Source organism: Syngnathus scovelli, chromosome 6, assembly GCF_024217435.2.
Source record: "Syngnathus scovelli strain Florida chromosome 6, RoL_Ssco_1.2, whole genome shotgun sequence".
Taxonomy (NCBI): domain Eukaryota; kingdom Metazoa; phylum Chordata; class Actinopteri; order Syngnathiformes; family Syngnathidae; genus Syngnathus; species Syngnathus scovelli.
Window position 1 is genome coordinate 11,276,480 of NC_090852.1, and position 27,673 is coordinate 11,304,152.

General features: G+C 42.3%; 3 protein-coding genes across 5 annotated transcripts; 1 reads left to right on the plus strand and 2 right to left on the minus strand.

Annotated features, from left to right (window-relative positions):
• Window positions 1-501: 501 nt before the first annotated feature.
• On the plus strand, window positions 502-2,187 carry etfbkmt (electron transfer flavoprotein subunit beta lysine methyltransferase). Its single transcript, XM_049724347.2, has 3 exons — window positions 502-947; window positions 1,039-1,169; window positions 1,527-2,187. The coding sequence occupies exons 1-3, from the start codon at window positions 670-672 to the stop codon at window positions 1,862-1,864; spliced, it is 747 nt and encodes a 248-aa protein (XP_049580304.1). The 5' UTR covers window positions 502-669; the 3' UTR covers window positions 1,865-2,187.
• Window positions 2,188-6,189: 4,002 nt separating this feature from the next.
• Window positions 6,190-14,725, minus strand: si:ch211-106e7.2 (uncharacterized). Its single transcript, XM_049724327.2, has 4 exons — window positions 14,344-14,725; window positions 7,493-11,006; window positions 7,062-7,112; window positions 6,190-6,986 (listed from the first exon to the last, which is right to left on the minus strand). The coding sequence occupies exons 2-4, from the start codon at window positions 10,989-10,991 to the stop codon at window positions 6,856-6,858; spliced, it is 3,681 nt and encodes a 1,226-aa protein (XP_049580284.1). The 5' UTR covers window positions 10,992-11,006; window positions 14,344-14,725; the 3' UTR covers window positions 6,190-6,855.
• Window positions 14,726-14,881: 156 nt separating this feature from the next.
• slc41a2a (solute carrier family 41 member 2a) lies at window positions 14,882-27,601 on the minus strand. Of its 3 annotated transcripts, XM_068651179.1 has the most exons (12): window positions 27,013-27,601; window positions 24,930-25,320; window positions 22,940-23,047; window positions 21,929-22,018; window positions 21,754-21,825; window positions 21,500-21,644; window positions 20,907-21,053; window positions 20,258-20,405; window positions 19,641-19,720; window positions 15,472-15,603; window positions 15,242-15,390; window positions 14,882-15,157 (listed from the first exon to the last, which is right to left on the minus strand). In XM_068651179.1, exons 2-12 carry the CDS (start codon window positions 25,272-25,274, stop codon window positions 14,981-14,983), a joined length of 1,593 nt encoding a protein of 530 aa, XP_068507280.1. In that variant the 5' UTR covers window positions 25,275-25,320; window positions 27,013-27,601; the 3' UTR covers window positions 14,882-14,980. The 3 variants fall into 3 exon arrangements, with proteins under 3 accessions (XP_068507280.1, XP_049580293.1, XP_049580294.1); XM_049724336.2 differs by lacking the exon at window positions 21,929-22,018 and having other exon boundaries at window positions 20,907-21,074; XM_049724337.2 differs by lacking the exon at window positions 21,929-22,018 and having other exon boundaries at window positions 27,013-27,505.
• Between the last annotated feature and the right edge of the window lie 72 nt (window positions 27,602-27,673).

The following is a 27,673-nucleotide window of genomic DNA, read 5'->3' on the forward strand; positions in this document are numbered from 1 at the left end:
AGTCATGCATAATACAGGAGCATTTGTCCATTTTCATCACAGCATAATGAAATACTGCAGAACCTTTTTCAAAAGATCAATTGAATCACAACAAAATAAAAGTGAATTGACTGAAGTGTGAACCCCCGAAATGCCTGTCATGGAAACCATGAAAGATTTTTTTTATTTGGATAAACTGCTAATAACTCACCACAGTTTGCCTGCGTGCGTGTGTGAGTTTGAATGACATCTTTAAAGTATACACAATTCTGCCAGGCCCCTAATGCGTTTATAATAACTGGTGATGAAGTTGACTTATACTGCCCTCTGCTGGTATTTAGAGGAACCATTATCATTTGTTCATATTATGTATGACCAGGGATTATATTTTACTGGACAGTAATTTTGAATATTTTCAAAGAGTGTCAAAGACTCACTTTCATTAAGTAATCGTACATACAGACTACTAGTTTAATTCGACACTTCGATTTTGTAGTCTACTAACAGTAAAAACGGAACTGAAGTTTTTACCCCGTTTCCACACGACGGCAGAACACACATTGTCAAGTACTGTTCACTTGCAGTGGTGTCTCAAGAGGTTCAAATGTCACATTTTTATCTGTGTAATTTAGTCGTCGCCTTTTAAACGACCTGGAGCAGTTATGATTAGCCTTGAGATAGTGAGGCGTAATGTTAAAATTTTTAAGCGTGCTCAGGTTGTCTTATTTAAAATCTATTAAATGTACAGTGAGACCCAGGTATTTCTCTACCAAATGTATGGGTGATGCATCTATTAAGAGGTTCATTTCAGAGAACACGGAGATTGTTGAAGATCAAAACCTGACACCCGAGATCAAACTCAGACTTTTCACCCCAAACTGTAGGTTTTGGTTTGAAAGACCAGAACTTTGGCCTTTTGATGACCCGTACTGGGCCATATACTGGCCAGGAGGTCAAGCACTTGCAAGGCAAGTATTTTAATTAATACGTTTTGTATGTTATTTTTTCTTTTGCAAATACTATTGCTGTACACACATTTCCGAAACTTCCTAACTGCAGGTACCTCCTGGACAATCCTGGAGTATGTTTGGGAAAATCCGTCTTGGATCTAGGAAGTGGCTGTGGTGCTTCGATCATCGCTGCAAAACTGTGTGGTGCCAATCGAGTGGTTGCTAATGACATTGACTCGGGTGAGCACTGTCAGTAACATTCCTTTTCAGTCACAATTATTCTGTGTATAAAGTAAGTCAAGTAAATGTGGAATGATGCATCAATTGATTGATTACCAAAGCATGTTTAATCAGGAGGAAGTCTGCATCACATATTGTGATAGCTGCTGGCATGTGTGAAGACGTGCACTGACTCCTGTATTTTCATTCCATGCAAAAACTACATCAAGTCAACTTCTAGTGTTTTCAATTGTTCATTACTGTAATGTAAAAAACAAATATTGCTGAAACATTGTGCATGTTCTATTAGGGTTGGGCTATAGATTTCAGATCAAATCAGCTTGTGCATATTAAAGTCATTTTGTGTTTCTATCACAGTCGCCACACTTGCAACCTGCATGAACTTTGAGCTCAACGGTCTGGAGGCCCCGGTTTGTGTGACAGATAACCTGATTGGTTCAGATCCTGGCAGCTTTGACCTGATCCTCCTTGGGGATATGTTCTATGACGAGGCCCTCTGCTGCAACCTTCACACTTGGTTGGAAAACTGTGTCAAAACTGACAACAGCAAAGTTCTAATTGGAGATCCTGGCAGATCCCAGTTTGTGGAGTATGGCTTTCAAAAACACCTGCAGAAGTTGGCTGAGTTTGAGCTGCCCAAGACTGTTCGAGAAGAAAACTATGGTCTTACCTGCAGCAGTGTTTGGTGCTATTGATTAGGAACTGACATGAACATAAAGTTGTATTAAAAGACATAGCTTGTAAATATCTTACCTGTAAACAAGTACAAACAGAGAAATTAATTTAGTTTAGATTCAGGATGAGCAGCACAGTGTGTTATTTTATGGTACTCTGCGGCCCCCCTGAACTCGACCCTATTGATAACTGCCTATTGGAGGCAGTTCACATCCAAACAGCAGCTCTGGGAGGCTTTTCTGTTGTCCTGCAAAGCAAATCCAGCTAAAACTCCAAAAACGGTCAAATTCAATGGATGCAAGAATTGTGAAGCTCATTTTAAATAAAGGCTCCTATATTAAAATTGTCATTCTCACACTTGTCATTCCACTCACTGTTTTTCACTAAATGAAATGTATTCTGAAATCTCACAGCTACTTTGATCTTTAAAAGCATAGGAAGGGGAAAGAAGGAAAGAAGTTTGGGTAAAAATCCTTTTTAGGTGGGATGAGTGATCATGATCGTCTTAGGCGGCGGTAAAGGTAAAGTTGAATGCTTGGCTTCCTCTCGTTAAACCACAGTTGCTTCCCTTCACCTACCTTCTGACTAAGACCGATAGAAAGAACAAAATCCATCCTTGCACAAAAATCAAAAATGAGGAAAAATCCTGCCTTTCAGTCAAGACGTACTCGCTATCTGGGCGCATGTAGAGGAAGTGACCCGACTCTCCGTTCAAAGGGTTAAGACTCTTCCCGTCCTGCCACAGAAGCGCTTTCCCCTCACCTATTAAATTCAACAAAGTCCAATTGAAAGAAACTCAAACTTCATCTAATGGATTTTGGTCTAACACGAAAATCTCAAAGAGTGAAAAATCTCGTTCTTTGTCTAAAGCGTCCTCACTCACGGGCAGCACGTAGGGAAGAAGCCCTTCTTTGGGTCGGAATGACCCTTTCATAGGCCTCTCTATGTACGTAGGTCACATCCTGTTCTTCACATGACTGTTTAACGTAAGTGCTTGCTTCTATTTCCCAGAAGTGGTTGAAGCTGCATCCTGTTGTTCACACCATGCTTCCTGTTTTTCAGTAGCAACTCAGGTGTGTGGGTGCAGCTGCCTCCTGTTTCCGACTTCTATTTCCCAGAAGTGTGATTCCAGCTGGTTGCAGCTGCATCCTGTTGTTCAGTTTAGCGAGCAATCACAGCCATCCACCAATAGTTTTACAATTACCCCTTGTTGTCGTCTTTTTGTCCTTATCACATTAATACACTCTTGTATGGAAAAAACATCAATATTGAATACATCCATCCATCCATCTTCTTCCGCTTAACCGGGGTCGGGTCGCGGGGGCACCAGCTTTAGGAGGGACTTCCAGACTTCCCTCTCCCCAGCCACTTCATCCAGCTCATCCCGGGGGATCCCAAGGCGTTCCCAGGCCAGCTGAGAGACATAGTCTCTCCAGCGTGTCCTGGGTCGTCCCCGGGGTCTCCTACCGGTGGGATATGCCCGGAACACCTCCCCAGGGAGGCGTCCAGGAGGCATACTGATAAGATGCCCGAGCCACCTCATCTGGCTCCTCTCAACGTGGAGGAGTAGCGACTCTACTCCGAGTCTCTCCCGTATGACCGAACGTCTCACCCTATCTCTAAGGGAGAGCCCGGACATCCTGCGGAGAAAACTCATTTTGGCCGCTTGTATCCGGATCTCGTTCTTTCGGTCACGACCCATAGCTCGTGACCATAGGTGAGGGTAGGAGCGTAAATCGACCGGTAAATTGAGAGCTTTGCCTTTTGGCTCAGCTCTCTCTTCACCACAACGGACCGGTACAGGGTCCGCATTACTGCCGACGCTGCACCGATCCGCCTGTCGATCCCGCGCTCCATCCTCCCCTCACTCGTGAACGGGACGCCAAGATACTTGAACTCCTCCACTTGGGGCAGGATCTCATCCCCGATCCGGAGAGGGCATTCCACCCTTTTCCGATCGAGGACCATGGCCTCGGATTTGGAGGTGCTGACCCTCACCCCGACCGCTTCACACTCGGCTGCGAACCGTTCCAGCGAGAGCTGGAGATCACGGCCTGAAGAGGCCAACAGCACCACGTCATCTGCAAAAAGCAGAGACGCGGCGCTGAGGTCCCCAAACCGGACCCCCTCAACGCCTCGGCTGCGCCTAGAAATTGTGTCCATAAAAATTATGAACAGAATCGGTGACAAAGGGCAGTCTTGGCGGAGTCCAACCCTCACTGGGAACGAATCCGACTTACTGCCGGAAATGCGGACCAGACTCTAGCATTGGTGATACAGGGACCGAACCGCCCTTATCAGTTGGCTCGGCACCCCGTACTCCCAAAGCACCCTCCACAGAACCTCCCGAGGGACACGGTCGAACGCCTTCTCCGTGTCCACAAAACACATGTGGACTGGTTGGGCGAACTCCCATGCACCCTCGAGGATCCTGCCGAGGGTGTAGAGCTGGTCCACTGTTCCACGGCCAGGACGAAAGCCACACTGCTCCTCCTGAATCTGAGGTTCGACCTCCCGACGGACCCTCCTCTCCAGCACCCCTGAATAGACATTACCGGGGAGGCTGAGGAGTGTGATTCCCCTGTAATTGGAACACACCCTCCGGTCCCTCTTCTTAAAGAGGGGAACCACCACCCCAGTCTGCCAATCTAGAGGCACTGTCCCCGATGTCCACGCAATGTTGTAGAGGCGTGTCAGCCATGACAGCCCCACAACCTTTCCAGCCAGAGAGGTGACATTCCATGTCCCAAGAGCCAGCTTCTGCAGCCAGGGATCAGACCGCCAACGTCCCTGCCTTTGGCCGCCGCCCAGCTCACACTGCACCCGACCCCTTTGGCCCCTCCCACAGGTGGTGAGCCCATGGAAAGGGGGACCCACGTTTCCTTTTCGGGCTGTGCCCGGCCGGGCCCCATGGGCGAAGGCCCGGCCACCAGACGCTCGCCTTCGAGCCTCGCCTCCAGGCCTGGCTCCAGAGGGGGGCCCCGGTGACCCGCGTCTGGGCGAGGGAAAACTAAGTCCATTTATTTCACTCATCATAAGGGGCTTCTGTGAGCCGTGCTTTGTATGGCCCCTCACCTAGGACCCGTTTGCCATGGGTGACCCTACCAGGGGCATGAAGCCCCCGACAACATGGCTCCTAGGATCATAGGGGCACGCAAACCCCTCCACCACGATAAGGTGACGACTCACGTTGTTACTAATAACCCCTCTGATTAAACATCATGACAATAAAACATACATTTTGTCTAGCAATAGTTAACTTACCCCTACGTTAACATATGTGATTGTATTGCTTAAACTGTTACAGATTATATTATAGCAAAGCAAAATAATATACCTGTTGGAAATAATATACTTTTTATCATTGGATTCTATGTAACTACTTTTGTGTGCAAGATTCTCCGCAGTATGTGTGACCATCTGGCCTCGTGAATATGACTTGGGGGCATATGGCTGGCTAATGACTGGAGTCATTAGCCGCGCTATACAATAAGCCCCACACTTAGCTAGACATGTTCAGATCATGAGATTGTCATGGGATGGCTGAAGCAGACAAAGGTCTTATTTTAAGTTGAAGTCATGAGTACGGCACAGCGATGTATTCCCAGGGCCACTAAGACTACGTCTTTGTTAAGCTAATGGTCATGAGACGTCCATACTGCCCCGTCCATAAGAGTATCCCCTTTGTTCTGTGGTAATGAGATATAACTATGGAATGTACCTCCTGTCTGGGAACCTACTCGATCATGTACACTTGCCCAATTGTTTCTTTCTCAATAAAAGGCACGGCTAAACTCGAGAAGTATGGATAATTCATAACAGATCGTGTTTCTCTAGTTACTAACTTCTACCAATTTAACTAAGGGTTTATTTATTATGTCATGTCAAGATTTGGCACTATCTCTTGGTGAAATTCGCAACTTCAGTAGAGATTACTCTAGTTACTAACTTGATTAAATTTAAGTAAGGGCAGAGTTAACTTAGGGGTACTAACTTCTACTAGGTCCCATCAGGTCTCAAGATTTGGCACCATCTTACGGTGAAATTTGGAATTGCATTAGAGCCAATTTGCCTGGGAACAACCCAGCACACCCTCATGCCATCGCTCCAACACACATGGCTAAATGGTTCATCTCAGGTTACATGATCAACGAAGGCATACATTCATCACAACATTTGTCAAAATGTAACCACCTAGAAGGGTGTTTTTGATTGGAATAGCTTTCATTTTGGTAAATTTGACCTGCTTATGCTTCTAACTTAATAAGAAAAGTATTTCTGTTCTTAAAGACAATCAAATGTTTTGAAACTGTATTGTGCATAATTCATAACAGAAGATTCAGGGTTGTTGTTTTTTCTAGAAAAACAATTGTCATTGGGAGGTTTATTCAATAACATTCAACTTGCACTGTCATTGCGGATGACTTGAAAATTATGGCTCATTTACAATGATTTAGGAAAATCTGAGAACAATATAATTTGTATAAAAAATTGTAACAGTGTGTGTATGCATACAAAAAAAAACATTGGTTAAAAAAAACAACCACCACATATTGGTTGTTTCTATTGCATACCAAAGCATTCCCCACAAATAAATTACACCAAGGTTCTGGGAATATAAAAATATAAACCGAACTTTTACATAATGTTTTGGGGGGAAAAAACATTCAATGAATCAAACAAGTTGAAAAATATGGAACTAATACCTCTTGTTTCAAAAGTATCAATGCAGTGCTCATTTCCACAAACTTCAAGTAAAACAAAGCTTTGCGCTACCAACTGCATCACATTTTGAGTAAAATACTGTCAACATCATGCAAACAAAGTATTAACATGGCAAAATAGACGTGAAAAAAAATTCCTGTATACACATTCACAGATATAAATTGGGAAGCATGCCTCAAGGTCAAGTGTGCAAAATGCTTATGACCAATCAGTCTTGCACAGTGTAGTCTAGTGAGTGAGACTCTCATGATGACGCAAAGCCTGAACAGAATTGTTTGAAAGGACTTCAATCTACTAATGAACAGATAGATGACTTGGACCTCTCCACGTATTTCTTCTGATACTCTGCAAAGACACCAGAGCTACTGGAATCTGCACCATGCACGTTCTTTACGGGCAAAGGACTCCATGCACCCACTGCATATTGAAACACACCAAATGAATAACAAATAAATAAAACACTGTAGAAAAGAATGCTTTTAATTCACTTACATCTGCTCTTTTTATGGGGGTTTTCCGCTGTATATTCAGATGAAGGTTTATCTGGAAGAAATGAAAATTTGTCAGAATAGAGAGGTCAATGACTCCTTCCAACCACAACGCACCCTTTTAAAGCAAATATGTCTTATTTGTAGAAATTGTGACGAGCTGCAAAATGAAATGTTTCCCCATTAGATGTTGGAAGGTATAATAAATCTTCCTATGTTCCCATTCAAAAAGAGAAGTCGAGATTTTCCGCAATCAAACGGGTCGAGATTTCACACTGTGCAAGCAATTTGTGACTATAATGAGACGAGATCATTATTTCACTATTTATATATATATTTTTTCTTCCAACGTGTGCTGTGCGATGAGATTCCTTTAAGATTAAATGGTGTGTTAGGATATCATTCAAAGGTTGAGAAACTATTACAGTGGCCTACCTGAAGAATCCTCTGTGGTCGCTTTTGCGCCTGATGATTCATCCTCAAAGCTGAAGGTAGTGGGCAAAACGTTGAACTTCAAGACATTCTCCTGGATGGTCACATCAGCCTGATGTCCACTTTCATTCTTTCTTTTGTCCCGTTTAACAGATTGACTTTGTTGGGCAGCAAGATCCTTGTCATCTGTGCATTTTTTCTTTTCTTTAGTTGTACTTAGTGTCATATGGCTTCCCAGCTTGATTTGACTTTGAGATAAGGTGTTTCGTGAAGCGGAACCAAATGACTTAGGGCCACCTCTATTGAGTTTTTTCTTGGAGTCAACCGTTGCAAAAATAACTTCTGGTGGTTTTAGTAGTCCGCTGTCATGATTATTTGATGCATGCTTTTCTTGTTGTACAGATCCAAAGAGCACCAGTTTGACAATTTTCTTAATTGACACTAAAGGTTTATCATCGGACTCATCAATGTTATTTTTTGAAACATCGACTCCATGTGATTCCACGTTTTTGCTCATCAGCTTCTTCAGGTATGGAAAAATAGTGTTGGGGTTGCCAAGTCTCTTCCGTTTTCTTTCATCGGTTTCATGTGTCCCAGTTATACTGATATCGTTCTGACTTCCAGACTTTACACAGTATTGTATCTGTTGTTCAGTTTCCAAAGGTGACTTTGTCACACGTGAAGATGCTGTTGGAGCTTGTTCAACATGGTCATTGGGTGACATAGGGGACAGAATTGGATTTTCCGTCGAGGAATCATCGTCACTGGTGTGGCTTTCCCTTGACAGGCAACTTTCTGCAGGTTTGAGCCAGGCTTTGTAAGAATCCTCTTCACTGTCCGCAGTGTCACTGGTGTGGCTTTCAGTTGAAGGGCAACTTTCTGCAGGTTCGGGCTGAGTTTTGTTAAAATCCTCTTCATTCTCATCAATGCGGTTGAGTAGGTCACAAATAGAGAGACATCCTTTGCGGTCACTTATGATTGCGGCCTGGCTTCCTTTTGGCGGTGGCTCATGCTGCTCATTTGTTTCCTCGTCGTCATTTAATTCAAAAGTCTCGCTGATGTCATTGCATATTTCCAGCCAACTTATTGTCGGAAGGCTGAAGGACATTTTCTCCTGACTTTTAGATGCCATGTCTCCTTCCGGTGTCTCTTGCAGATCGGGTTCTATTGTAAACTGTGGACAGTTAATTTCTTTTCGTTTCTTAGTGAAATCGCACAGTTCTTCCTTACACTGGCACTTCTCATTCAAAGGTGTTTTGGAACCCAAAATGGTTTCTTTCCACTTTGCAACACAGCAGAAATGTTTCAAGGGATCAGCGATTTCTGATCTGCTGGTAACATGATCTTCAAGTGGCTCATCTACCACAGCGATATCAATTGCAACTACTTCTGGTTCACTCATAATTTCTGTGTTTTGTGACATTCCAACATGGCCTTGCTCATAGATAGCTTTTGCTTTTTTGGGTGACAAAACCTGGATTTCAAAGTGGAGAGGGTCATTACATTCTTTGTCGTCTATGTCACTGTCAGGTCTGGGAACGTTACTAACATTTTGTGATGAAATGCTGGCGACTCTTTTAACTGGATCCGGCTGGTTGAAATGTCTGTAAACATTGGGGCCAAACTCTTTGTCAATATCATCCAGCTGTTCGTTTAGATTCAACCATGATGACGTGTAGGGCTGTTCCGTGTAAACCTCGCCATCTTCCAAAGCATGGTAGTTTTTCAGTTGATCAACAGACGAGGGGGCCACCTGTGTCACCACAACAGTGTCGTCTCTTACATATTTGGCACAAAATGGAACAACACAACGCAGCACGGAAGGGAAACCCTTCACAGAACAAGAAAAATGGTTGATGTTCGCACCCCAAAACAGGATTAATAAATCTTTTCGTAAATCCTCTTTATGTGCACATTCCACCTCAAATCCTCCACTAATAGAAATTAATTCTTCCCGAGTCCACTGAATTGTTGGGAGAGAGGACAGTTCATCGGGACAAGCCTTCGGATCGAGTGACATCTCCTTGTTATTTGCCCCGGAGTCTTTTTCTTGAATTCCAAGTGTTACCGGCTGTGAAGCACATGCTCCGACAGAATGGTCGTTACGTAGCATGTTATTTGCTTGTTTGGTAGCTGTAGGATGGATCCTCTGCCCTTTACTTAGTGTGTCATCAATGTGCCTGGGAGCTGATGTATCCCTACTCTGACATTTGTTGAACTGTGGCTGAGTTTCACTTTCCGTGGGACCCCGACCATCCTCTTTAGTAGTCTTCTTCTGTGTGTCTACTGTGGGTAAATTAACATTGTGTGTTAAGGAACAGTTGATTGCAGACAATGGCTGCACCACTTTAGTAGTCTTCTTCTGTGTGTCTACTGTGGGTAAATTAACATTGTGTGTTAAGGAACAGTTGATTGCAGACAATGGCTGCACCACTTTAGTAGTCTTCTTCTGTGTGTCTACTGTGGGTAAATTAACATTGTGTGTTAAGGAACAGTTGATTGCAGACAATGGCTGCACCACAGCGATGACTTTAGAAGGAATGGAATTGTCATTCAGTCTATTAGTTGGTGATGACTGTGCACTATCACTCTCTGATCCTGCGCCCTGTAGCAACTGCACCAGTAGTGGATTTTTTTTAAAAGACCATGCCGTTGTGTCTGTTGTAACCTTCCCTTCATTTTGTTGTGTTGTAGTTTGTTGACAAGTGGATCCTTGGATAGCTGTCACAATTACACTATGCTGCGTCTCTGCTACTGGGAAGAACACTGTTTTACTACCAGCCACGACAGTGGATGAAAATTGCTCTGTCGGCCGATTCAAACCGGAAACTTGCAAATTCCGACAGGTAGATGGGGCACTTACAATGGATTGGTTGGGACTGCTGGAAACAACATTTCTATTCTGGGCAGAAAGATATGGTGCATTTTGGGTTCTGTTGACTGAAGCAACTGGAATGTTATGTGCAGTCCTTGAAACGTTGTGTCTGACTTGAGGTGGGGTTTTCGTACAAGTGACGAATTGAGATTGGGTGAAGACTTGGTTGAAAACTTGATTTAATCTCTCATTACTCATGGTATTTTCAAGAGCAGGTGCAATGTTGTTACTCCCCTGTCTGGTTGATATTGGATTGTAATGCCAGAAAAGGTGTCTCGTCCCATCTTGATAATGCACTGGTGACGTTTGGTTGGGCCCATACTGAACTGATGAATGAGAATGATTGACAGCAATTTGATGTCCATTTAGATGGGAAGGCTGTCTACCTTGCACATTAGAAGGTGGGTTCTGCGGATTGACAGTTGGCTCCTGGTAGGCGAACTGCGACCCACAAGCTGTTTGACGAGAGCCGTCAGTGTGCCGGTTAGATGGACCGCCGCCATGAGAAGAAAAGACATTCTGTTGTGGGTTTACTCCAGGATTTACTGCGTGACGGGCAAGTTGGGCTTGGCATTGTGACAGTGAGAGAGGTCCTTGGTATGGTCCACTTTGCCATGTCAGATACATTTTCCTGTGATTATCCTAGGGGTGAATCCAGGAGAAAAACAAGAATTCACAATATAAAGATGTTGAGAATATGTAAATTGTAGGGTTGATTTTACCGTCTCCTCATTGCCACATAAATTTTGAATTAGGCCGATTTATGACAAAATAATTCAATCAGCCTTGCGTTTCACACAAACATTAGAAGAGACAGGATCTGTCTTTCATCTTCACAAGCACCAGGAGTGCTTTACACCAGCAATCCCCCACATTTTTAGCACCACGGACGAGATTTTTGTCAGACAATATTTTAACGGACCGGTGTTTGACGACGTCACCATTTTTGCGAAGAAAACTTCTGAAAGCAATTTCAGAAAAAAACAAATCTAAATCAATGAATCAGATAATCACTGACTGCACGTTGTTTTTAGAAGTTTCTTGGCAAATATCTTTCATGTTTGAATTACAATTCTATCTCCGCAAAATAGACCAACTACAATCTTAAACATCACCGTATCGTCTTTTCAGCCAATCATATAACGTGACGTCTTCAAAAGCGTTACCGAGCCAATCTGAACACACACCGAGTGGATGTGGTGCTGACACCGGCTTTTAAGGTGTGGCGGTAAATACAACAAAATAGAATTAAACATAAAAACAATGATGTGGTGCCGAAGGAAACACAGGCGTCGCAAAAAAAACGTTACTAAACATGCTTGTATAACAAGGAATAGAAAGAACGCACATTACAGTCGCAACACCCTTCAATACTTAGTTCCATAGTAGAATTCTGTATGCAAACATCTGTGAAACTTTACTCACAGCGTTCTCCTAGCTTCACTCCAACAACATAACCTGAGTACTGTTATGTTATGTTTATGTCATGATATGTAGGAGAGAATGCGGTCAATTTTCTCAAAATAAGAGATTGTCCAGACTCAGGTAAATAAAACAGAAATAATGCAAGTTATTTATGCTTTCTTGTGCCGCCTGTAACCAAATGATCCACGGACCCGTACCTGTCCGCAGCCCGTGGGTTGGAGACCACTGCTTTATACAACTTTACACCCCACATTGGGCGCCACATGTCAAACCAGGCTTACTGCAGGACTTGTAGGGTCAGTCCTCACCAGCTTTCAAACTTTACTTGGTCCCTATTCACTGTAACGAGGCACTAAGGGAAAGGAACGTTTCCTAAGCCGGTGTAGACAGACTTGTCCAAAAACCTCAAGTTAGAGCACCAGGCCATCTTAGAACTGAACTAGACAGAATTCAGTTTTCATTAATAAAAGCGGCCCCGTACGGACAAAAGCGGTAGCGTTTTGCATGAAGCTCTAACCGGGAGAAGGGGACAAAGGACAAAATGGCTATTGAGTGGAATAGGTCGAGTGATCAGATCGCCTTGTTCCAAATTCCAAATTTGTTCAAAAAGATAGGTCAGCCGTCGAGGGAAAGGCGAACGCCGTAAGCTGGTGTGAAAGAAATGATGATGGCTGCATTTGCGAAAACAAATCTGCCCATACAGAAGCTAACTACAATAGCCACGGATGGAGCGCCAGCCATGATCGGATCTGTGAACAGACTTATGGGGCTGTGCAAAGCTAACCAAAGATTTTCAGAGTTTTGGAATTCTCACTGCATCATCCACAGGGAGCAACTCGTGTCTAAATCGTTGAATTTAAACAACGTCATGAAGCCTGTGATGGAAATCGTCAATCGTGTGTGCGTGTGCGTGCATGCAAGAGGAAAGGATGAGGTGATGTTCATGTGTGCTCATGTGTATGATGTGGCTCTTTGCAGTAACACAGTGAAAAATGTGGCTCTTAGGCTCTGACTGGTTGGCCACCCCTGAGCTGTACCATCTAGCCACCATGACACTTGACAAGGCACATGAGCCAAACAGCAGGATGAGAGCTGAGAAGTGACACAGCCATGCATGAAGGAAAAATGCAGCGGCGTGCAGAAAAGGTCGTGACAACGGCAATGAGCACTGATAGCGCGGGGCGTGCACTCACTGAGGAAAAGCGCCAGGTGCACGGCTGACTGCCGCTGCCGCGCACGTAGGAAAAAAAGTACTGCCATCCAGGATTTAGGACAGCGGCCGGCAATGAGGACTAGCACAGAGCGTGCCTCTGAGCAATGTGCGGATGCCCTTGTGCTGGGCTGCGGGGGCGCGTCAGCAATAGCAGAGCGGAGCCGTGACACGTTTACAGTTTAAAATGTTTAAATGTTTAAAAATACAATAAAGTATTGAAAAATAAAATTTGAAATGTCTTGTGCGAATGCAGGGACGTGTCAGCCGCTCAGCACAGCAAGAGCGGAGCAGAGCCTTGACACCTTTACACTTAAAAATGTTTAACACAGTTTTTAAAATACAATAAACATATTTAAAAGTACAATACAGAGTATAAAAATAAAATGATAAAAGTCTTGTGCAGATGACTGATGGCCCAGCGCGAGGGCGCGCCAGCCTGGCTGGCACGCAAAAGCAGAGGAGCAATTTATTGTATAATAATTGTAAAACAAATAAAGGTTACTACTTCACGGATTTCGCCTAGGTTACTACTTCACGGATTTCGCCTATCACGGGTTCTTTTTTTTAACGTAACCTCCGCGAAAAACGAGGGTTCACTGAGATCCTATGGATTTTATTTTTTTAATTTTTTTGTTTATTTCAGCTTGTACACAGACAAAGTCACACTTTCTTTACAAAGCTTAAAGTTCGTTTCGTACTTGCCGAAAACGGAACGGGTGGAAGCAGTCTTGCTTATCGAGTCCCGTCCCAAAACTTTCATCCAAAGATAATGACGAGAGAAATTGACGAGAGAAATTGACGAGAAAGATAAATATCAAATACAGAATGCAAAGAATATATGAAAGAGAAGGGAAAAAGGCGAGAAAAGGAGACAAAGAAAAAAAAGGAAAGAACAGCATGTGCAACTCGCGGCAAACACACGTATTAAGTGGGCTTCTGTTACGAACACACTATCATCACCTTTACAGGACGACTCGCAAGCTTTGTAATGTTAAATGCACAATACGTATTCCTTGTTCGTTGGAGCACGTTGATGCACGTTCATATTCATTCGTACAATGGGAGATTGCGCCGCTGTCCCAAACAACCACCAAACAAGTTCAACTGGATAAATCTCAGGCGACAAATCATGTTTTTCCGATTCGACAGTGATTGGAAAATAAATAAAAACCGCTTGACAATCACACGTCGTCTCTCATTCTATAGCGAAAAAGGACTTTGTCTACAGGGTTCCAAAGTTGCAAGTCCTTCCATACGCTAATTCGACCAGAATTGCGACAAACTTTTCGACCACATTTGTTTGGAAAAAGGGTGGGGGAAAATCAAGTAACATAAGCTTACCGTTTGCACAGATAAAACACTTATACAAATAATGATCGTCACTTTTGCAGCAAAAATACATCCAGGAAGCTTGAAAAAGAATTGGCATCAGCATCCACAGCTGCGATAGCGTCTTCTTCACTGGTCGCATGCAAGATTGTTCCGCTTTTCCTTCCGCTTCTGCAGTTTCTCTTACGACGAGCTGGCGTTTTGGCGACATTGATACGAATGTCGATACCCCCACCCCAAAGAGAGTCGATACCGGAATGATACTGCAACTGTTCTCAAGATTTATATTTGATAGGATTGATTGAAACAAATATATAGAGTATAATATGGATCGTTATTAGATAGATATCAACCCCCCCCCCTCTCCTTCCCCAGTAATTATCTTGACTCATGTTTTGCTTTTGTTATCACATTCTATGCCAAAGTTCTCTTTTCCATATTTTCTCACACTGTGGGTAGGACAAATCCAAATTCTGTTTCACTTGTGATTGTCTGCTGATACTTTTCTCTTAAACAGATATTCAGTCAGCGAAATAAACCTGACAATCTATCTGTCTGGCATCAAACTATACAACACACTGATTTATTTTGTCCTCTCATATTCAAACACACAAACACTTTTCAGTAATATCACATTCCTCCTTTGAGCTTATCCTCCACCAATGTCTCCACTCCACCAAAGCAATAGGAAGGCCAGGGAGAGAAGAGCTGTCCCCAAAAGATCACCAAGAGCTGTGAGATAGGGTATAGAGTAACTGTCTGGATCTTTCCCTCTCCTCCACAAACAGTGCACCATACAATCAGCTATACACAGCAAAGAAAAGACCTGCAAAGCAGAAAAGATGAGAACATGCATGAAAAAGGGACACTGTGTGCAAACTATGCAGGAACACACATCTGACTGACTCACCTGAATTAAAGAAGCGGTCAAGAACGCAAATGTGAAGAGAGCACTGGGCATGGTATAGGACCCTTTGATCAGGTGAATAGCGTATAAGAAAATCAGCTGACCAGGAATGACAATGAGAAGGAGCACCTTTGCAGATTTGTGATTTGGTTCTGAATCAAAATCAGTCATACAGTTGCATGTATCGTGAACATGAGACCCATTTATCAATTGTTGAACTCAATGATACTTACCTGAACCAAAGAAAGTGCTGCAGGGTTGGTGGCACCTTTTACGATCTTCAAGAACCTCTCCATGTGCAAAATTCATATGTAATTTTGTGGAAATGCGACTTGCTTGTATGGAGACAAGGTTACCTCCAATGCCTGCATGGTGAGAATAAAGAAAAACAAGTTATGAAGTTGCCAGCACAGTGTCATTGAATCAAGAGAGGCTGCCGACCGAGGTGGAAGAGAGGAGTGAATCTAATGTATGTGCTTGATCTTGTTGCATTTGTTCAAGATGTCTGTCGTTGAGCAAGGAAAACAAAGATGTGGGGTCATAGTTGGTGCTTTATTTGCAAGATCTTGCGTTGTTTTACGGCAGTCAGTACACAATGCACTTCAGCAGATGAAAACAACCACGTCAGACTCCAGATCAGAATGTTTTATACTGTCCGCAAGCAGGAATACGGAAGAGAAGAGAAGGGAGGGGAAAAGAAGGAAAAACATATCCTCATAAGGCAGACGTTTGTTCTGTTATCACCTGAATGTCTTGTTATCTACTGAATGTTTTATATCTATTTGTCATGACGTTAATGAGCTCGCCCTTATGTGTTATGGAAAAGTTACCAAGCTGTGTGTGCCGTGTCTGTGCTCTGATGGAGCAACTATGTTTGTATAAATTAACTAAGAGTATTAATATTTATATATATATATATATATATATATATATATATATATATATATATATATATATATATATATATATATATATATATATATATAATAAATTAGTTAAGAGTATGAACATGTTGCTGTTACTCCCTCTTCAATGTGGTAGCCATTATATTCATTAATTGGGATATAGTGGGAGCGGGAAAAAAAACAAAACGCTGCTATCTTAAGATCAGGAGAAGCTTTGAGAATAATTGTCAATTTGTTTTGTATATGTGAAGCCCTTTGAGACTGCTTGTGATTTAGGGCTATATAAATAAACTTGACTTGATTTGGCGATCTGCGTAATCCACCGAGATTACAGGGCAAATGAAAACAGTAAAAGTTGTGGTGAGCGCCCTTTTTACAATGAGGGTTTGAACTTCCAGGCTGTAAATTTAAAGGTTGCATATATTTGCTTATGTCTAGACTTCGTTTGATAAACTGCTCAGGTTCAGAGTTGTTTTTGTTTTTCATCTTTGCAGCCTCCTCCAGTCACATTATTTGTAACAATAAATACCTCAAGGTAATTTTACAAGATCCTGAAAAACAGTGTATAAAGTAAGCACGCAACTGCAAACATTATGCATTGTCCAAAATTTACTTTCAACAAATAATTTTACCCCAGTGGGTAAAGTTTATCCTATTCCAAATGATAGTTTTCCCCATTCTACCTTCTTTGCAAGCAGAGAAAGTCATTGTTGGAAAATATATCAAATATTATCATTAGATTCTAAGTATGGAGGCTGTTGTGACAGTTTTACTTTGTGCTCATGACTTTGGACCGTGTGACTGGAGTCTTGTGTTGTTTTAAACAATAACATCACCTTTTGAAACAATAACATCCTTGGTTGAACAATCACGTCAACTTTGTTTAACTAAAGTCGAATGCATTTGTGTAATACTCCCGGTTCTCCCTATGGTCAGTACGGGCGTGGCCAGACTGTATAGGAAAAGCTCGATTCGAGCCACACACATTCTGTGTGTGTCTGGTTCCACTTTTTTGCAAAAGTCGTTGGCCAATGAAGACAATTCTCTGCCTCTGGTAAAATTCTTTCTAATTGTTGATGAACCCAACCGTTATCATCACCCTTGATTCTTGATTCATCACCCAACCACACAAGAGTGTTTGAAAGCACTCTAACTTTCACCTTTCACCAATACATTTTATTGACAGGAAGCAGGGTGATGGTGAGGGTGAATAGGTCTCGGGGGTCGGCTCTACAAACTGGTTGATTAGTGGAGAAGGCCTTAGCGCTTGGTTTTACGAGGTTGTGGAAACAGATACTTCGTGGAGCATTTTTAGATAACTAACTAAGCAAGAATGTTTCCACATCTTTTGGAAGGTTTCAACAACTGAAGGGAATGTGGAAAGTTTCAATGAGTCAAGGGAAGGTGGAAAGTTTTAACAGAGTTAATGATTCACGTCAACATTTCAATATGATCAAAATAAATTGCCAACCCTAACACCAAATACTCTGTAGTGATCGATACATACAAAAGTATGAATAATATTGTAAAATACAACAATATGCATGAAGACTAGAGCAGTCTTGTCAGTGCAGACAAATACGCAACTCCACCAGGCCCTGAATCTTCTCACATTGTGTCAAGATGGAATTGAGTGGGAGTCAGGGGTTTGATTGAGGTAGGCGGGAGTGGGGTTTCAAAGTGTTCTATGTAAATCTTCTGAAGAATGTTTGCATTTAAATCATTAACCAGCCCCCAGTCTTTGCTTGGGCAGAAGGGGGGAGGGGGGGGGGGGGGGGGGGAGGAGCCTTTGATTTTTTAGTTTTTGAATAAATGTAGCCCTTTTTACACTGAGTAGGTGACGCTATACCAAAGTCAAATACGATTGATTAAAGTACATATGCACAAACTTGTTTATTGAAAAAAAAATGGGAAAAGGGAGTGGAAAGCTGGAATTCCTGTAGGACAGAGGCAGCAAAGAAGAGGAACCAAGGAAGCAGGACAGCAGACGCCAGGACACAGCTGGTGGCTCATGGGACAAGAGTATGCAGACGAGCAGAGAGACGAGAAGATGGGACAAAAGGCAGACGAGACGGCGCATAAGGAGAGGTGTCGTCGAGCCAAACGAGCTAGGTGGAGACGTGGTCATAAACAAAGTAAAAAAAAAAAGTCAAAGTCTGCTTTATTGTCAATTTCTTCACATGCCAAGACACACAAAGAGATCGAAATTACGTTCCCACTATCCCACGGTGACAAGACATAGTTCACAATGTACATACAAGTAAACAACACAAGAAAATAAAGCAAGAAGGCACAAACAATGAATAAATAAGAGTGATGAATATTTATTCATTGTTTGGCAATATGTCAGGCCGGGCGGCATGCAGGAATGTTCGGTCAGTCGGGTAGCAGAAAAGCAAGACTAGCTATTGACAGTCAACAAGAGCAGGAGCAGGAAGCATTGGTTTGTACAAACGTCCTTGCTTAGCTTGTTGTCCAAATATGCTTAACCAATAAGACAAAGGGATAAAGAGACTAAACCAGTTTGCTGAGGCGCCCCCAAAATCTGTTCACACTCAACCCCACCCTGCTTTCTTAGAATAAAAAGGCTCTTGCACGACAGAAAAGTCGGAGTAGCTTTGAGACACATATGTATGTGCTTCACAAGTTGTGATGGCTCTCCCCGTTTTGCAAATGTAAAACGGCCAAACTGTCTCTCGTGATTCTTGGGTAAGGTAGAAAGGCTTTTAAATCGAAATCATTAGGTTTTTAAAATTCCATATATGCGATTGGGTTACCACCTACTAATTTAGCATGCTCTTGTACCACTGTAGCACAGAAAGTACCTGCCACCAGATCTGTTGGAAATAATATACTTTTTATCATTGGATTCTATGTAACTACTTTTGTGTGCAAGATTCTCCGCAGTATATGACCATCTGGCCTCGTGAAAATGACTTGGGGGCATATGGCAGTCATTAGCCGCGCTATACAATATGCCCCACAGTTAGCTAGACATGTGCAGATCATGAGATTGTCATGGGACGGCTGAAGCGGACAAAGGTCTTATTTAAGTTAAAGTCATGAGTACGGCACAGCAATGTATTCCCAGAGGCACTAAAGACTACGTCTTTGTTGAGCTAATGGTCATGAGACGTCCATACTGCCCCGTTCATAAGTAATGGGATATAACTATGGAATGTTCTTCCTGTCTGGAAACCTATTCGACCATGTACACTTGCCCCTTTGTTTCTCTCTCAATAAAGGCACGGCTAAACTCAGAGCAGAGTGCGAATCTCAGCCACACTTTCTGCGTGTGTCTAGGGTGCGCCCTTCTGCGCAGGAGAAAACGCTAAGCCAAGAAAGACCTACCGTCTCCGAGATTGATTTCAGATAAATGTTGTCAACCCAACAAGATCTATTTAATACTTGCAATTAACAGCTGCCAATCAAACTTCTTTTGCATCAATCTACTTATCAGACCATCAATCAAATTGATATTCTCATGCTTTACTTACCATTGATAACTGGAGCATAAAGTATAATTCCAGCCAAGTTTGGATCCGACACAGTCTTATCCAGTATAAGCCCCCCCATACTAAAAAAACACAAAAACATGTAAAAGGACAAAATTTTAGTTGACAGATAGCAAAATCAATGCGTAAATCTCAATAAATTTGAATGTCATAATAATTTCAGCAACAAAAACTACAGATTCATTTCAGGCCAATTCCTACGTCGATAATATCTAATGTAAAATGATTCTGACTGTTTCCACTGCTCTATGCAGAGTATCTACCATAGCAAAGTCCATATGTGAGCTGCCGCCATCCTCAAAGACCCCAGTCACCCCCAGCACCATTCACACTGACATTTCTTCTCTCAGACTGGAGAACGGAAATGCAGGATGACCACAATGAAAAGTCCTACTGTCATTTAACTGCACGTTCTCCTGACTCAAGACTCGAGTCAGCAATCAGTATCCTGATTGTGCAGGCAAAAAAAAAATCCTCTACAGTTCTTATACGTAAGTGCTTTGAATCTTGAATATTATTTTGCAAAAGAAACCGTTTGTTAGATGTCAAATTTTGACTTTCCAGTATTCATCCAAGTTGACTAAAACCAAAGGCACTACCTGCTAATGACCATTGCTGTTATGATTGGTTCCCACCCAGTACGGAGGAGAAGCTGACTCGCAGGGTGTTTGGAGGAGATCACAATCCACAGAGGTATCAGGCACAACAAAAGCAGATCCAAGAGATACAGCACATATGAATACAAGTCTGTGAAGAGAAAGTGTGAAAACGTTGTTTAGGATTTACTCCACAGTTGCCCTGGAAAATGGTGGACCAGTGTGGTGTCTGTACATGTCCCTGGCCATGCATCAAGTAATATATCATTCATTCTTGTGGTTGCATTAAAAGAAAAAGAAAAAATATATATACATATATAGACCTCTTTTGTTGCTTTAGGTTCTTGACACATTTTATTAATGTTAAAATGGAAATTATATTTTATTTTAATTTATAAATTTGTTGTGCATGACTTTTGAGCTGATTGCGTTGGAGATTCCAGCCAAAGAGGAACAAAACACAAACTGTACCCCAACAGTCGGGGCGACAGCTGTCACACAGTTCCTGTCCTGCTTGAGCAACAATCTATTTTTGGTGTAAAGTTAGTTGAACAGCGTTGCTGCTGCTGCAGCTTCACCCACCCTTTAGTGCAGCAATGTCTCTGTTTCCATGTTTATTTAAAGTCTGATGGTGCTTAAACCTGACACTTACCTATGAAGGAGTAGAACCACTGACTGAAGCAAGCTAATAAGGCCAGGGTGATGAGGTCTCCAAAGCTGGCTGCCATGGGTGTGGCCACATTGTCAGGGTTGATCCCAGTCCGCTTTGAGACGATAATCACTCCCACCATTATAATACCTAGACACAGTTGTAAATGGACTATGTTTTCATTTTATGAATGGATGGACGGACAGTTGAACGGGAGGGAGGAAGGGAGGGAGAGAGAGAGAGGAAGGGAGGTAGAGAGAGAGAGAGAGAGGAGGGGATGCATGGATGGATGCATTAATGAATGCAAGGATGGGTGTATTGATGGAGCAATATTTGTAGATATTGGGGCTTTGCAGTTACACTATCTAGCTTACATTGAGGCTTGATATTTTAAAAACAATACATTGTAACATCTTCCAAGTTTAACATGAGATGGGGACTGTACACATAATCACACATACACACAAGTGGTGATTTTTTTTGGACAGAAAGGAGGGGAAAAGAGCATTTGTTCAATTTGAACAATGCATACTGTATTTAGATAAAAATGCCTAACACCAGTCAGACAGAAGACAATTTTGTAATCCAAAATTTACCTTGCAGCAGTGAGGCCACAAATGTGGTACAAACACTGGTTGAACATAGAAGGATAACATGATTGAATGGTAGCCTTCCATCCGCAATCCAGCCCAACACAATAGCCATCAGGGAGGCGAGAAGACCCAGGATAGTTGATTGTAGCTGTAGGATAAGTAGTATTAGTAAATAGTAACTATGGTGAAATACTACAATAGTTGGTTGTTAGTTTGCGGATGATGCACATCATTTTTAATAGGGTTTTATAATGAACCTGCTTGACTGCCAGGTTTCCAATGATCAGCATCCATTTTTCACTTGCAAGTTCCATTTTTCCTGCATTTACCTGAAATGCAAACATGTTTATATACTACATACATTAAATATTAAATGATGACTCGTGACAAAATGCTCCCAAGTCATTATCACGAGGTCAAACTGTCACATACCGTGGAAGATCTTGCACACATAAGTAGATACATAGAATCCAATGATAAAAAGGAGATTTTTCCCAACACCAGCGCTGTATTGTATTTTTTCTGAGAACACACATCAGACTAAACTTCCTTGGCACTGTAGGAATTTACATTTAAAGAATTTACTTGCATATTTGTCGTATATTTTTAGGCCGGGGTGATGTACCAGGGCAAGCACAGACCTGTTTGTGCAGGATAGTGAGGTTTAGTTTTAGTAATGTATAGCTAGCTACCAACGACCGAATATAGAACAGCCAGTTGTTGGTGACCAGAAAAGAACGAGAAGGTGACCATATAGGGGCCGCAGAACGAACAAGCAAACTTGGGGCTCGACCTGCAGCTGTGAAGCAAATTAATGAGGTCAACAGTCATAAAGCATGGTGACTGGAAGACTCAGGGCGGGCCACTCAATTATTTTTCTTCGCAAAGGTCGATCGATGGATTTAATGATTTGGAGTGACATAGATGGTTTGATAATATTGTTGTTTAGTAAATAGTTATTTGATATATAATTATATATTGTTATATGGGCCTGTGAAATAATTTGAACTGCAACTGACAACAGTTCGGCGGCGCACACGCGGCATTGTTTACATAAAGGACGATCGATGGATTTAAGGATTTAGAGTGACACAGCTGTTTTGATAAAGGTGTTATTTATGTTATAGTTATTTGAATAACGGTTAATGTTACGTCAGGCCCGTTCTCAGCTCCTCGTTTGTGTTTATGTCACGTTAGCATACCGTATCGTTTAGCCTGTTGTTGCACATTCATGTCTGTGTTGGATTTTGTCAAATAAATTTGGTCGAAAAGTGCGACTTGTACTCCAGTGCGACTTATATATGGGGTTTTTTCCCCCTTTATCGTGCATTTCATGGCTGGTGCGACTTATACTCCGGTGCGACTTATAGTTCGAAAAATACAGTAAGTTGTTATCATGTAGTATGTACATATGTTTGTGCATGTTTGTGTTCCCACACTCACCGCTGTTGACAGTCGAGAGGCGAGAGTCATTTCCAGGTTTCCTTTCATGCCCAATACAACAGGAAGCAAAATGAAGATCTCTGTGATTTCTTGGAATACATCCCAATTCTACCATAGAAATGCAAAAGAGGAAGAAAAGTGCTCATTCAAAAGCTAACTGTTGTAACCCATGATACTTTGTGAGACTATTTTGTTTGTTTTTTGTTTGTAATGGTTTCTTTGTCTGTCTGTCTGTCTGTCTGTCTGTCTGTCTGTCTGTCTGTCTGTCTGTCTGTCTGTCTGTCTGTATGTATGTATGTATGTATGTATGTATGTATGTATGTATGTATGTACGTACGTATGTATGTATGTATGTTTCTCCGTTTGTTTTGACAAATTGATCTCAGTGAAGGAAACTTATTACCCTGGCTATTCTTTCATCTGTAAGGTAAGACAAATGTCAGTCTCACTTAGGACATCACACAATCTTACAAGAAGAGAATTAGAATTATTCGCCTCATTTATCTATTTGTTTTATTTTCATGGTGTGTTAATAAACTGTTCAAGCTAGGTCAACATACTCAAATTGATTAAGAAACTCTTAATGTTCACTTGTAACACCAATTGAATTCACTTGTTTTGGGGAACATGAGCAAAGATGTGGAGTAAAAGTTGGTTCTTTATTTGCAAGATCTTGGGTTGTTTAAAGGAAAAAGTCTTGTTCCTCGTAGAAAGCATCTTCACTTCTTCGCTAGGGGAAGAGCCCCTCTAGCTGTCTGAATGGCCCTTTTATAGTCTCGTCTGCTCCCTCCTCTGGCATTACCTCATTGTGGAATGGGTGCATGACCTCAACCTACTTCCTCTATGCCTGCTGGGAACCAGATTGCCTTAGCAGCATTGGTCAAGACAGTTAACAGCTGTGTCTGGTCTCACTCTTTCCCACCAACCGTTTCCCACCAACCGTTTTCCACCAACAGTATAGCAACTAACCTCTGGTGTCCATTCCCAAGCACATTACATGAATAAAAACACTTTTCCATGTTGAGTACATACAACATACGTACGTGCAGGATATTGGGATTTGTTTCAAGAATGTATAGTTAGTTACCGGCGACAGAACATAGAATGGCCAGTTGGTTGTGACCAGAAAAGAATGAGAGGCTGACTGTATAGGGCTGCAGGACAAACAAGCGTTCATTATTGAAAATCCATGTCGAGCACAGAAGTCCAAAAGTAGAACACCGCTCGGGTTCAGATCGGGGGGGTTCCTCCCAATCACGCCCTTCCAGATCTCACTGTCATTGCCCACGTGAGCAGTGAAGTCACCCAGTAGAACGATGGCATCCCCAGAAGGAGCGCTCTCCAGCACTTCTTCTAAGGACCCAAAAAAGGGTGGGTACTCTGAGCTGCTGTTCAGTGCATAGGCACAAACAACAGTCAGGACCCATCCCCCCCACCCGAAGGAGGAAGGAAAGCTACCCTCTCATGAATCCCAATGTGCAGGCGCCCAGCCGGGGGGCAATATGTATACCCACAACTGCTGGACGCCTCTCACTTCCAACTCCAGAGCGGTAGAGAGTCCAGCGCCTCTCGAGAGGGCTTGTACCGGAACCCAAAGTCTAGTCGGATTTTTTCTGCCTCACAGACCGGCTCGGGCACCTTTCCAGCCAGAGAGGTGACATTCCATGTCCCAAGAGCCAGCTTCTGCAGCCAGGGATCGGACCACCAAGGTCCCCGCCCTTGGCTGCTGCCCAGCTCACTATGCACCCAACTCCTTTGGCCCCTCCTACAGGGGGTGACCCATGTTCTCCTTTCGGGCTGTGTAAACAACAAAGATGGCTGATTTGAATAAATTGTAGATGCAAGATTCACTTTTTGCATAATTTCACTCTTAATGATTGAAGCAAGCACTCTAGAATCTTTGGATTTTTTAAAATTGAACTGACCCGTGTTTGGGTCACAACCCGTCACTTGAGAACGATTTCTTTAAATGATTTGGCATTTTCTTTACCTGAACCATGTCGAGAAGCAGTCCAGCAGAGATAGTTCCCAGCCCAGCCAGCAGGAACGACACCAGTATCTGCAACACTAAGGAGCAGACTGACTCAGGGCGTACCTCTGTACTACCACGTGAGATCTTTGCCTCCTGAGACCCAATGAATCTTGTCCCACTGGGCAGTAGTGGGTCGGTCTCAGTGTAGTCCTGTGGTTCATAAGTGACATTGACGGGTGAAATAATCAATCTCGGGGTGAGATAGTTGGGTCCTGGAGAGTGTTGTGGTAGGACACGGTTCTGGGTGGATCTTTTCTCCTCAGACCCACTTGTCTGGACACCCTTTGACTCTGGGAATACCATATTGTCAAGTGGGACTCTGGCAGAAAAGAATCCTGCTCCACATGCCCTAAACAAACATAAACACATTAAGATACAGAACTCCATCCATCCAAAAATTGCAAAGCATTAGAAGCTAAGTTTTCTGGTCGGTTTGCATTTTCTTTGGCTCTGTTTTGGTTGCAGTGTCTGAAGAGACGGTGGTTGTTTAGCGTCATCTGATGCAAAGATTGCCTCGATTGTTACTCAACATCTCAACATACCAAAGTCTCATGAGCAACACTGAGGTTATCTTGTCTTACTGGGACATGCTATTAGTATTTAATTCCTAAGAGATGCCTGTGGGTGTGGGACAAGTTATGTCATAGGCAAATGATTTAGTGTTACAATTTTGAATTGAGTTTGCTAAAATAAAGTTCTTAAAACAGACTTTCTTTGTAAATAACTCGTGCACACGTGCGACTTATATTCCGGTGCGGCTTACATAAGTATAAAACTTAAAAAAAATCATGAATTTCAGCTGGTGCGGCTTATAGTCCGGTGCAGCTTATAGCCCGAAATTTACGGTATACATGAATGTATCAAGTTGAGGAAGGACAAAGAGGAGACAACAAGCATAGAAATGATATTCCATAATGATTTATTATGTTTTATTGTACATTTGTAATTGCTGTGGAAAGTGTGTTGTGAATAAGCCTCAGAGGCAGAGGAACTAAAACTTATTGCCTCTGCTTGGCCCCAGCTGATCTCCAGCCAGCGATATGAGGAAACCACCGGAGATGATCTTTCTGCTTGAAATGACGTGCAAAATAGCTAATCTGCTAATGCGTGCTTGAAATGACTCTGCAAGAAACATAAGTAAACAAATGCAGGGCAGATGCCTGTTTGCTGATTTCCCCACCCCTTTAGAGGGGCCCTTATGTAACCTAGGGACCTCAAAATGAATAAAAGTGAGATTTATGGGAGGGCTGAGTAGAATAGATGAGAGAACAGCGTACGGCTCTCCTATTCTCCTTGCAAGAAACTGGAAGTGACTTCTCTCCTCATTGTTTGTAAGTTATTTGGGGAAATAAACCTAACAACAAGGGATAATTGTAAAACTTAGTGGAAGGCTGCGATCCCACGCTAAATCGAGCAACAGAATGTAGCTGGAATTCGAAAACGAGATGAACTTGCAACCGCATGCCTAAGAAAATGTCACCCCGACCCAACAGGTTGGAGCTGCAGTCTGATTTTAGACAGTCATGTGAATACAGGATGTGGCCCAAGATTCAACTTTAAACGGAGAGTCGGGTCAATTACGTTCAATAAGTGCGGATTTGACACCACTAATAAATCATAACGTTAGTTTTTGACACATTGTTCTGTGATGCAAATATTTCAATTGCTAGAAATGTTTACTACAATAAATATTTGTACTTTTGGACAAATGTTGATTTGTACAGTGTGTATGTGCACTGGAGATGGTTAATGAAAAAAAAGAAAAAATTTAAAGTCTTTCTCCAACACAAATGAACATACATTGCAAGTTGTGTGTGTGTGTGTGTGTGTGTGTGTGTGTGTGTGTGTGTGTGTGTGTGTGTGTGTGTGTGTGTGTGTGTGTGTGTGTGTGTGCATGTGCGTGCGTGCGTGCGTGCGTGCGTGCGTGCGAGTGTGCGAGTGTGCATATATGTATGTATAGGCCTACACATTAATGTTCGCTCAAAATCAGAATATTAAAAAAAACTGTTACGATAGATGTAAATGTTTATTTAGACCTTACCTTCAATGTTTAGGAATTCCGCAGACAACAGCTTCTCATGCTGCACTGCAATCTCTGGCCTTACCTTGTCCCATCATCCTCTGAATGATGTATTGTGCCTCCACACTGAGTTAAGTGTGACATCGTCCCACCCCATGACCAGAACAAATCTTATAGCATGCATGCCCACCATTTTTGACGCATGATTGTTAGATGAGTGTGCTGTCTGTTGCAGATGCATTACTGAACTGCATAACCACCACAGATGAATAAATGTATTATTCACATATGCTAAAGTAATGCTGTTCAAGCATGGCTTGCATGCATTAACAGCATAACCTACAGCCAGTACAACCATTACTTGAATATAATTAACCATGGATATGATGAACCTTTCTGTGCCAGACAAATTGGGAGAAAAAAAAGTGCAAAACAAAAGCTGAGGACTTACGGGCCATGTTTATCCACTGTAACCTTACAGTTTGCGACAACAAACGCCCTGGTTGTTGCCCCTAATTGAATAAAGTAATAAGAATTGTCAAGGAAGTGCCTGCTATAGCTTCAGTAGCACTATAATCTAACATAGATTACATACATAAAATGATAAGATTTTTTTATGGCAAGTGGGGAAATATTATTGGGAATATATTGTTATTGGGAATTATATTCTTATATAAGCATG